The sequence below is a fragment of the Oxyura jamaicensis genome, chromosome 3 (genome assembly GCF_011077185.1).
Source record: "Oxyura jamaicensis isolate SHBP4307 breed ruddy duck chromosome 3, BPBGC_Ojam_1.0, whole genome shotgun sequence".
NCBI classification, from domain to species: domain Eukaryota; kingdom Metazoa; phylum Chordata; class Aves; order Anseriformes; family Anatidae; genus Oxyura; species Oxyura jamaicensis.
In genome coordinates, this window is record NC_048895.1 from 72,992,316 (window position 1) to 73,004,757 (window position 12,442).

The 12,442-nt window shown below is 38.6% G+C and overlaps 1 protein-coding gene across 1 annotated transcript in view; it reads left to right on the forward strand.

The window, feature by feature from the left end:
• Positions 1 to 12,442, forward strand: part of PREP (prolyl endopeptidase) — a 104,407-nt gene that overhangs the window by 80,026 nt on the left and 11,939 nt on the right. The window contains exon 11 of the mRNA XM_035321267.1: positions 7,850 to 7,986. Coding sequence (XP_035177158.1) covers positions 7,850 to 7,986 — 137 coding nt within the window. The remainder of the gene's footprint in view (positions 1 to 7,849; positions 7,987 to 12,442) is intronic.

Sequence of the window (12,442 nt, forward strand, 5' to 3'; positions counted from 1 at the left end):
TGAAAAGATGGAACAAAATTAAAGAGCTTTGATAAGTATCCGAGGCAGTTGTCAGCTTCTGTATGTGGAGCACTCATATGCGTGGGATCGTTCAGAAGACTTCTCCCTTACCCATCCTCAGTAGGAGATCAGAAATAATAAAAATTTTAAAATGATAAAATGACAGCACATTCTGAAAGAATTCCTCTTCCAAGGAAAAGGAAGTTAGCACTTAACTTTCCACCCAGAAACAGTTCAGTCACTAATTATGTGAGTTTTTTTTTTCTTTGGGTATTTGTCTGCATATAATCCGGTGCAAATTCATCAGTACAAAGTTTTATTAAGGGTAATCTAGTTTGCATCTTCATTTAGCAATTGATTTGATTTTAGCAACAGTGCCCGGAGGTACCAATAGAATATCATCTTTCCTTAGATTAATTATTTCTGCTCTGTCCTTGAGACATGTCCCAGAATTTATGGGATAAGGGAAGCCTCCTAGAAGCATCATCATTTTTCATAACAGCTAGTTTTCAGACTGTGCAGATGAATGATATCTGCTTGCTTTTCAGACAGTTTATCAATTACTTTTGAAAGTACTAATGCACAGCGATCACTGGTAACGCCTTAAAATAGATAACATACAGAAAAGGTTCAAAATATATAATGGTGCAATACCTGAAATCGGAGAATCTTTTACCAATAGGAATATCCCTAACACTTTCCTTTCATTTGTTGGTGTCTGGAAGTTGCTTCATAAAGTGAAATTTTTGCAGGGTTGTGTTATACTCTTTTAGTGTATTTTTTCCCCGTTGTTACAGCAGTATCACAAACTCATTCCTATCATTCTTTTCTGCTTCCTGCTACTCACTGGGTGATTTTTTCTTCATCATAGAATGAGTATTGAAAATCTGAAAACAGTAGATGAACCTGAAGTGTACCATCTCCGAAAGTGAGGAGGTGGGCACCAAGACACAGTTGTTGAAATCAACAGGATCTGATCTTTAGAATTATTTTCTAAACTGGCAGCCTGGGTATTTTGTAGGACTAATTTATCCTTGACCATTGTCAAGTTGTTTTTTTTTGTTTGTTTGTTTTTTCCTTCTGCTGCCCTTTTGTTTGATTTAAGCATGTAGGGATACGAATGGGGAACTTCAAATTCAAGCTTAAATCTCAGATACTAAATTTTTAGCTATACTTTGAGAAACCTCATGTAGAAATGTTTCACTGTACTTTTCAGTGACCTGTTTTTCCATAAGTTCTTGAGGATTCTGTAACGTGCATTATCTAGTGTAGGTGATCCCTGTTTGTTTTCAAACCAAAGAGTAGAAATGAAGAGTATCACCTATTTTTTCAATACTGCACTAGCCACATGCAGAGCTTCTGTAGGTGTGGGGTGATTTACAGTGCCTCTGTTTTGGGGTAGCCAGTGACATCTCTGAACAGGATATTATTTTCTAAGGAAGAAAGAGCAGATCACTGAAATTATCCAGCTATTGGAAGTCATAAATCAAGCTTCTTGGCAGTTCAAGTGAGGGTCCTCTGGGGGGCTTTGACACAAGCGGGGTATTTGACATCACCAGTGTCGAGATTTAATTTGTTCTGTGCAAGAACTTCTGGAAACAAGTTTATGGGCAAAATTTTAATACTTTGAATACTCTAGATGCCCTTGCATTAGGAAGAAGAAACAACAAGGTTTGGGTTATCTTTTTGAAGCCTGCAAGAGCAGAGCTGTGTTGAGAGAACCAAGCAAATTCTGAACAAAATAGAATCGGGAAAAGCTGAATTAGCTGGTTACTATTTGCATGAATGTACCTCTTTCTCAGCAAATCCAATTAGGTGTGTGTTTCTATCATGGTATAAAACCATAAATCAGAATAGTTATTGTGGAATAACCTACATAACGTAAGTTCTCTCACTTGCTTACCCCAGGGTAAGTTGCCTCTACACATGAAGAATAAAAGTATTTATCATTACAACCTGAATTTCCAGCATAGTACAGACAAATGATGTTTGCTTTCAAATGCCTACATGGTGTTACAGTGAATTGTCTCCTGTCAGAGCAGATTTCTCAATGAAGTAAATCTTGATTTAATAAAAGAAATTGCACTAGCCTGCAGCTTGTTACTTATATGTTTGTGTGTTACTTCCACTGAGACATCCTTTTACTTACTTCATGCTGTACTACTTCACACAGTAATACATTTCTTGAATACCTTGAGTACAGAGGTAATGAAGGAAAGAGACCATAACTTTTGTAGGCCTGTAGGAAGTTTTTCTGTTTAATGAGACTGCCATATATATCTAACTTAAAGGTAAAGTATATTGACCTGATATGTCTCCACTGTACGCTCAGTTTTCTTCACAGCAAATTGAGAAAGAAAAGGAATAGCTGTACGTGGCAGATGCTAATTGCTCTGTTGTAGGGAGCCCTAAGATCACCTTGAAAGGAGCAAAGATTAACATTGAAAGAGAAGCAAACAAGTCAGTCAGGTTGCAGAAGTGGAGTAGAGGGGATTCCTTGAATCCAATTCACCACTAAGGGTTTATGTAATAGGAATGCTGCCTCTGAACTAATCAAGAAAAATGTGATTTAAAAACATTTTCTGCCATGCCTGCCCTGCAAGATTTCTGAACTTTTGACTGCATTTTTTTCTTGCCTTTCCCCACCACCACCCTGTGAGCTACCTCCCTGCAGTCATTTGCAGCTAGGCAGCTGAACTTAGCAAGAAGGCATTTCTTCTAAAAGACCATCTCCTGGCACTTCGCCTCTGTCAGCGTGAGGCTGCTTTTTGTCCCAGCGGGTGGGTAGTGAAACAATTTCTCCTGAAAGGTTTCTTGATTATTTTCATAGTGCTTTTGCAAATGTCTTTAGCGAGTGCTCTTCTTCCTGGGTTTTACCTGCATTAATTCTGGCAGCACTGAGTTACTTTGGCCCCTGTCCAGTTCTGTATTAAGTTTTGCAACCAGCAGAGAATTGCTTCAAAGCTAATTTAAGGGACTTAAAGAAGATTGATGAGGATTCCCCTTGGAAGAAGGGAAGCCTCAGATGCTGTGGATTTGCTTTGTAGTGGTAGTAGCTCCCTGTTAATTCTCCTGACTTCTGGCTCATCCTGTGTACATGAGAACACAAAACGGTGGCTAGCAATAGCTTCTCTTAAAGCTTGCCGCTAGCTGGCTGCCAGAGCTGTCCACTGGGCCACTGGACTTCAAGTGTGGGTCCAGACTGGGGTGCAGACTGGTTCTGTGGGAATCTGAGATTCCTGCCCTGGCATCTCGAGCAAGGAGAAGATTCTCCCCCTGCCTGCTGGTGCTGATGTTTTCAGACTTGCTGGTGTGAAGGCAGCCTTTGTGATTTGCCTCCCTGAGGTGCTGAGTAGCAGCTGTGAGGGTTTGTCAGTGGGAGGTGTTGCTACACAGCATCGCTCAGCCTTGGGTGCTGCGTACCTAAATACAGGCTCAAACACCCTGATGCCACCATCTGTGTAGTCCTGGGCTTCCTTAGCACTGCGTATGCCTTCATGGTGGCCACAAGTGGAGTCACAGCAGCCCTCTGAAAGGGCAGACATTCCTATCTAGCAGCACAAAACAGCTAAATTTCACAAGACTGCTACGTGCTGTATTTGTTTCAAAAGAAAATGAATTATTTCAGTAAAACTGTAGTAGAAGACATGGGAACAAAAGTCATTTTGAAGGCATTGTCTTGTTATTCCCATACTTAAATTACAGAACACACGATTTTAATAAGGACTGTTCACTCAGGATTTGTATGCCGCCTTAGTTCTCGTAAAATTCTTTGGCATTTTAGCACAATGAATGTCAGTGCAGTGACAAATCTTACCTGGTTTGGATCAAGCACACACAGACATGGAAAGAATTGATAACTGTGGTATGTGGCAACTAATCTTGAAAGACAGGTTGAGAGAGACATTTTTAGAATCACTAGTGTCTTTCTAAGAATGATTAGCCTACTGTGATTTAAAGGGTGTTTGCAAATCCCAGAAGTCAAAGTTTCTTTTCATATGTAAAATTCATGTATATGCAAGGAATAATTTTTTATGAAAAGCCTAACTAATCACTTCTTAATTGGATTTTAATTCTCTTTCCTATTAATTACTGAGGCAGAACAATTAAAATGTTTCTAGACATTCAGATATTGTTTGCAGCTTATAATATACACATTAGACCTATCTGGATAAGATTTTTTAAATTATTTTGTGTTTCACGGCAATATTTCAAAACCTGTGTTGAGTCTTACCTTTACAAGGTTAATTTAAAACCTGTACAAGTTTGGGGGGCGAGTTTTTTTGCTTAGGATGATTTTCAACTTTATAAAAGTAAAGGGATTTCAGGTGTACGTGCCCTTTTTTTCTTGAACAACTGTGATTACATTCGCCCTTCCATCTCTATTCTGTAGATGGACAAAAGATTTTTTAAAGTGAGACAAAGTGAAACTGAATATTTGCAAATTGCTGACTCTTTGTTCTTAAAAGTGGAAGTTTGTATTTAATTTCAGCAGCTTAAAGTACTTTTAGCTGTGTGATGCAGTGCGAGTATTCGGGCAGATTCATTTTGTTTGTTGTGATGATCATATCACTTCCTTTGGTATAAAAAGATATTGATTTCATACTTACTCACAGGAGAAGCACATAGTGGATGGCTGCCAAAATTATTTTTAATTCAGTGTGTAAGTCTCGATATCTGTTTGTATTATCTTAATAGAAAAATAAAAGGAAAACCTTAGTTTTCAACCTACTCTTTCAAACCCTGTTAACTTTTCAGAAGCTAAACTACTGTTTGAAGGAGAGGATACTTGTTGTCAATGCAAAGGAAGAAATGGATAAACTTAGCATCTTTCTGAATTTAGGTCTGTGACTATGATACTGGGTGGTGGTTTTCCTATTTCCTAAGTAAAGATCACATAACAAATTCTGCATTTTAAAACAAGCAATAGTTAGGAGGGCAAAGACCTTCACAGGAGTAAAGGTACAGAACATTTTTTATCCTATTTAACCAGTAAGTTACAAATTGTGTCACACAGCTGTTAACTACATTTACTTGTAGACCTTACTCTGCAGAGTTAAACTTCCAGTGTCTTTTTTTAGATGGAAATCGTGCATACGTTGTTTTCAAATGCTAAAGGTTTTTTTAAATATATATATATGTATGTATGTACTAAAGAAGAATGACAAGGATTTTTGTTTGTAGTTTAATCCTCACCTACTCTGTAGTAATGTAGCTGTGCAAGCAGCGTTGCTTTCTCTCTGGATCGTACTAATAAGAATAAGGGCTCTAAATTAATGCTTCTGGTTCCAGTGGCTGAATTGAGAGTGATTCTTTCTGGCACAGAGACCCCTCTGCCGTGTGACAGATAGGGATATGGCTTTGCTTTCTGTATGTGCTGTAGTGAAATGAGAGTCTTTATTTGAAAATATGTGAGCAATGAGTAATATAATGTGGCCAGCACAAGTGGATCGCTCCTGACTGTGATAAAGCAGAAAACACTAGTACCCTCTTATGAGCATTTACTCTTGTAAAAGCTGTCATCTTCTAAAATTAGGCATGAAATGTCATCATGGGAAATTCTTTAGGGCTTGCCCTTTCCAGTTTACCTTAATCTTTGAGATAGAAGCACGTCCCTTTATTGGCTACATGAATAAACCGTTGGACTTGCTTCAGAGATAACACCTAATTTAAAGGTGAGATTGAATCAGTTGTTGAAAATAGTCTATTTGGAGAAGCTTAAATAGCTTCGTATATCTCGGTGTCTCACTGAATTGATTTTTTCCCCCTCCCATTTGTTCATCTTGGCGGGAGACGTAATCATTATTTTAGCAAAGATAGGAATGAAAACTCTTAAATTGCAAATGTCACCTTGGCATGCATCTTTTTTGTTGAGTTTTCATTTAATGGTATGTTATTTAACCTTACCTGATGACGATAAAAGCCCTGCTGAAGTCAGTTTTCAGAGTTGTTTAAAGAAAAAAAAAAAAGTCTCTTGGTCAGACAGAAACAGGAAAATTAGTGGTATCCTTTAATCATCAGGCAATGACTGGCCAACAACATTGAGTGTTACTGGAAACACAGGAGGGCCAGGTGCTCATTTTGTGTAAATTGTCAGCAAGAACTGGAGCTGATGGATAGCATTTCAGAGAGGAGTCTCCGGAAAGCCTCATCTCTGCCTCAACAGTTCTCTTGTCCATCAGCTGTTTTATTTGGTTGTAGTGTTCAGTTTGTCTGTAGCATCCAGCTAAATACTTAAAATGTTGTCTCCTGTAGTGAGTTCTGATGACCACTTTAGGAAAGATATGTTTGTGGCAGTAGCTGGAAATCTGTGTGAAAATGCCTTCAGCTTTTTGTTCTGAATGTTTCCATCTAATGAGAACTAAAATACTGAATTTCACCTAGAATAATCCTAAATGATTTGGTGAAGCCTTCAGACATAGAAATAGTTTCATTTGAAATTTCTCACATTTCCTTAGCCATGATCAAATTAAAATTAAATGTGCTTTTTTTTTGGCCATGCGATGTGGATTTCCGTGTTTCACATTACAGGCAGTGCTCAGAATAAATGTGTTGCACAGGATCATATTACTGTTGGGGTTCGTTAGTTACACAAGTAGATCCCGTTGATCATGTATGCTTTGTAAAACACGATAGGTCTGTTTCCTTTAAAATCACAGAGGCTGTAAATTTGCAATGAAGTAAGAATGTAATCCTCTGTTACTTCTATGTTCTGGTTAGACTAGAAGCTGCAAATACTGACACCAAAACGAAAGCAATGAAAAGCAGTCAAACAGAACTTGAGGATGAGCAGTGAGCTCCATTCACACCCACATTTTGTTGACTGTCAAAATGAGATGTGCTGGATCCTAAATTAGAACATGCACGCAGATACATGCATCAACACAACAAGACATGGGAATTATGCTAAGCGTTTGCAGTGGATATTTCTGTACATGGAATTGAGCTTTTATCTTACTACAGTGCTGTGACAGTAGTAGAACGGCGTATGTGAAAGCATATGCTATGTGTGGATGCTTGGTATTTTGGGAGTTGGTTTCCTGAAAACCAGCAGATAGCTGGTTGTCTCGACGTATGGTTTTGGGGGCTCTGCAGTACTAGCACTCCTGGCTCTAACTGCTGGGAAATACGCCAAATATTACAGAAGTATCTGCCATGGGTTGTGTTACCACCATGATGAGGTGAAGTGGTTGTTGAGACAGCTTGGAAAGACTGGCCAGTGCTTGATCCATGTTTGCTGGATCACCTTCTGCTTCTGATTAAATTTATGTTTTTACAAGCAAAGACCACTGCGCAGACTGCAATAAAATAATTATCTGATTTTAGCAGTACAAGAACAAGTCTTCAGGGAGTTTTAACATATTTGTCTGGGAGTCACATAGCTCTTTGTTATCCAAAGCGGTGTAACATTTAGTTGGGTCTTCCTAAGTCACTACCCTACCGTGAGTTTTCTTCTCTGTACACTATTCTCTAGTGTCAGAAATTTTGAATCTTTAAAAGTGAAAACAATTTAGAAATTAAAATTTTTGGTTAAAAATCTCATTTTAATTCTGTTCATTCTCCTTGCCAGCTCAGTCAGGGTATAGGATGTGTAAAAACAATACAACTGTACCCTTTGTATTGTCTCATTTTGATATTTTCCAGAGCTGTTAAATAACCAAGCTGGTGATGGCCATTACTTAACCTGACCAGGTTGAGTATAAAATGTGAGGGAAAAGGCTGTAGCAATTGGTGCAGGTTGCTGAGGAAGTTTTACCCAGCATGGAAGGAATAACCTCTACTTGTTTGCGGCAGTTACATAGACATACAACAATAACAGCATTTCACATTTCTTCTCGTCTTGTCTTAGGTTTTCTACCCTAGTAAAGATGGTACTAAGATCCCAATGTTTATTATTCACAAGAAAGGAATTAAGTTGGATGGTTCTCATCCTGCCTTCTTGTATGGATATGGAGGCTTCAACATATCAATTACACCAAGCTACAGGTAAGCAGGATAACTTATGCCTTCTTCTAAAGTACATGATGTTAATGACTGTCAGACAGGTCTGTGGATGGATTACGGATCTGACAGAGTTAAGGATTTCAGGTCCCTGAAAAGTAGGATGGGGCCACAAGGACTGTACATCGGTGTTCAGGCAGCGTTTATCTGCTTTGCTAGTTCTGAATTCAAGGGAGTTGCTCAGGGTCACAGAAGAAATTTGTGTCAGACTGGAGAAGTGCCATGCTTTTCAGAGGTTTACAGCAGGCACCCTACTCTAGATTATAGCTTAACCTCTTCCTGCTTTGTCACTAACAGAAAAGCAAATGGACATAATGAATTAAACACATTATTGAGGCTTCTGCTGAACTAATAACATAGGAATTTTCCTTTTATCAATTTATACCATCGCTTATGACTAAATATTAAAGAAAATATGTATTTAATGCAAATTATGAAAATAGTTGTATTTTCATATTATACTTCTGATGAAATTGTCAGAAGCAAAATCATACTGTGTTCCTTTATAATCAGGAAAGAGAAAAGATGATTGTGTCTCAAGGTTTGTATGGTACAGGCTCTGCATATGCAAAGCAATGCATTGTAAACCAAAAATGCTGTTTGTGAAACAGGATTTGTAGCCTTCAAAAGCCATAAGCTTTATTGAATAGATCATCTCTTTAAAGAAAAAACTTATTTCCCAAGCAAGGGAATTTGAATAGACTTAGCAAAAGTGGCACTCATTGTCTTAGAGCTTTTAATACATGACAAATGCTCCTAGGTAAGAGGTAAACAGAAATGCAGAGGACTGAATGGAGAGTAGTTTTTCAGACAGTAGAAGAGCAGCTCACTAACACAAAAGTAATGTATTATTAAACTATCCTATTAAATTTGTGTGCTACCAGTCTTGCTTTAGAGTTAGCACATTTCAAGAAATCCTTTGTACTGCTTGCTCTTCCAGGTCACTGTGACTGTACTTCTAAATAGCATTTACAAATTCTGGTCCTCTATAGCAAACACCTTGGGTAAGAATGGACCTCACATCTTGCAGTCTGTGATTGTTTGGAAGTTTTTTATACACCTTGTAAAACTGCATTTTTAATTTCCTGTAGTTCTTGTGAGACACAATTATATAACCAGAATTGGTTTTAAATTCCTTTGTAGATTAGACTTGAGCATTGATTTATTACAGTTTATTGTAGATGCTGAAAACTGTGATAAAACCTACCATGTTTTCTTTTCTAAAGTAAATATAATGTATTTATTGATTTGGGTTAAAACTTCACATACTGCAGAGCAGACATGAGCTAGTTGCTGGCAAAAGCAGGAGAAAGTATCTCACAGTACACTGTTCTGTCTCCCTTCCATTAGCCCTGATGCTTGCTGGAAGCTTTGCTCGTTTCCCTCACAAGGATGGCAGAAAACTCTCCTAACAAAAAGAATGGGTTGTTTTCTGCCATTTTGGCAAGTTAAGAATTGACTCACAGGAGTCCAGTGATCTAGGTCTTCCTGAGCCCCATGAAACTGTACTCCTATTATACAGTTGATTAAATAAGAATATGAACCTGTAGCAGTCCCTTAAAACTAAATACACCATGAACTATCAGTCACCTCCAGATCAACATGCGTTATTCCACTAACAGTGTAAAGAAAACACAGATGTGCTGCACCTCCCTCCTTATTCTCTCCCCATAACAGCACCCCTTCTCAACATTTCTTTCTAAAAGAAAAATAAGCCAAAGCCTTGGAATGCATCTTTACCTTTAATAAACTCAAAATTGCATACTTGATGAGGAAGCATGTTCCAAAAGTAAGCAGACAAGATCAGGGAAAAAATTGTGATAGAGAACCTATGCCGGAAAGGTTTCTAGCTCCCCATTTACTTGGGGGATTCAAGTAACGTGACTGTGTCCATGTTACTATGTACTGCAGTAGTCAGGAGCACCTCCTAGCTGGAAGTGCTGTTCCCACCACAGCCTACACCACTGTCTTTTTTTTGTAGATGAACTCAGGCACAAGTGCTAGAAAAAAGCCACAATATGGTCAAGGCTGAGGCCTGCCACTGAGTTGATCTGATGCTGAGCCGAGATAGTTATGGCAATGCAACTGAATAGCAGCCTACTTATCAAACACTACCAACAATAAAACGTTATGTTTGTGGGTAAATATTCTTGATTTTTATTTGAACTTAAGGCTCCTGTAAATTTTCACAAAACACACCCATTAACATGAGCCAGCTCTTGAGCTTGGAAAACTCATTTTTGCTCTATTCAGAAACAGATACTGCTTTTCACTTATTCTCTAAGACACATACACTTTTTTTTCCCCCTGAAAGTAAGAGAAACAAATCAACAAGTTAGAGGATCCAAAAATAACTACGAGGCTAAAGTCATGAAGTCAGTTACAGCAGTGTTTTATTTTTGAATACAAGCATGCATCTTTTATGTTCTCCTGGACTGAAGGGCTGTATTTGGTAGCATTTCTAATATGGTGCACGCTAGAGCGCTGTCATTAATTATACAGCTTGCACAGCAAGAGCAAGTTAAAATTGATGGAATTGGCACTTGTGGCTTCGCAGAGCTGCTGCGGAAATGGTATTGCAAACCCACCAATAATGCCACAGGTTCTGCTAATTACACTGCAGGAATCAACATGTTTCTCTGTGCTGTTCTGTATGTACCTCTGTAGGTGGAGTAGAAGCAATTTCTAATGTATCCAGAAATACAACTGACTGTGAAGCAGACTGAAATTTTATTTCACTGCTACAGGGCCAGATTTGAGCAAGCTTTTAAGAAAAGAGTGCAGGGGAAGTCTGTAAGCCCACAAAAAGTTCGAGCAACACAGCATAGACCAGTGCAGCGTTCAAGATGACTCCTCTGTTACCACTCCCTCCAGCTTCACAAAAGCCAAGAAAGCAACAAAGTCAAGTGATACAGGATATTCTCCCTACCACCAGTGCATCAGACTGCATTCTTCCAAAGAATGAATATGTAGCAATCAGCTGTAATACCCAAGAGCACATCATTAATTCTGGGAAAGCATTCTTGTTCCTTGAAGCACAGCTCCTTGTTTTGTTCTGTACTGCAAAAAGTACTTTTTTTTTTTTTTTTTAATGCTTCTTAAAAAAGAGTAACAGGGATAGGAGGGAGCTCTCCAGAGAAAGAACTACCCTCTCCTCCCTCCACTGACCTTGTCAGTCTTTCCTTCACTTTTTCTTTACCCTGCTTCCAGAAGACAAACAGTGCTGATGAGAGAAAGGCTATAGAGACTGTTAGGAAGGACAGGGAGCCATGTAACGAGGTGTTTTCTGGACATCCAGGGCTACTGGGCAGTTTGCTGTGACTCAAGCAGCAAGTTGACTTGAAATTGAATCTGGAAGCAAGAACCTACCTGGAGTAACACAGGAGGCAATAGCAGGGTTTGCTTGGAAAATTATTTTTGTGCTGATTGCTTTGGATTTTCACTTTCTTTAAAGTTAGTGAGTCCTGATTATATACTAATAAAACCTGATTCCTTGAATTTAAAAGCTGCTTTGACAAAGCTTATTATAAGCTCTAGGCACATCCCCCTAAAAGCATTGGTCAAGTTAAGACTCCTGACTCACTTTACCGCTAACTATACCCAAGTGAGTATTAATTATTATTTGCAATGACGTTAGCAGATATGTATGTGTGGGGTATGGCAGTAATATTATCAGAAGTGCCTAAATCACAGTAGTATTGCTGAGATTGAACACAGATGTACTAAGCCTTACTTTGGCAATATAATGATTGTTCCCAAACCCTGGAATTCATCCTATTGAGGATCTGTGTGACAGAAAGAGCATTTGCTCGGGGAAGTGGGGACTACCTTCCTATAATAAGAGTGACTGGTTGCATTAGGAGCTCTTCTGAAATGAAGTATCTTATGAGATCACAAGTCACTGAGGCCCCTCTGCAAATTACCTTCAGGTTAGCATCTCTGCTAGAGGAGTCTGTGTACAGGATGTACTCAGGAATTTGGTTTTGCGTTGCTCAGATTCTTTGTTGGTTAGATGTGCTGATTTCTCAGATAGGCGCAGTTTCTTTCAGAAGATGGGAAAGGATGGACTCGGTTCTGGCATGTTTTGTTTCTTAAATATTCGCAGGCAATATATTTGCATGACAAATTCATTCCTTACCTTCAACTCCTGTTCTTTTACCTTTGATTATTAGAAGACCAAGTAAGTTGGACCAAAATTTCTGTTGATTTTGTTTGAGACAGAGACAAGAAAAAGTAGTGCAGAATATTCTGGGAGGTTTTGTGGTTTTAGCATACCGAAAATGAAGAGGCCATCTCATGGGTTAGGCTACTGTCCGGCTACTCCACATCCACATTAGCAATGTATCAACTTGCAGAAATCTGTTATCCTGGAGCTGGACAGAAAAATGCTCTCTGACCTTTGCACAATATGCTTAAAGAATATAAATCTTACATCTGATCA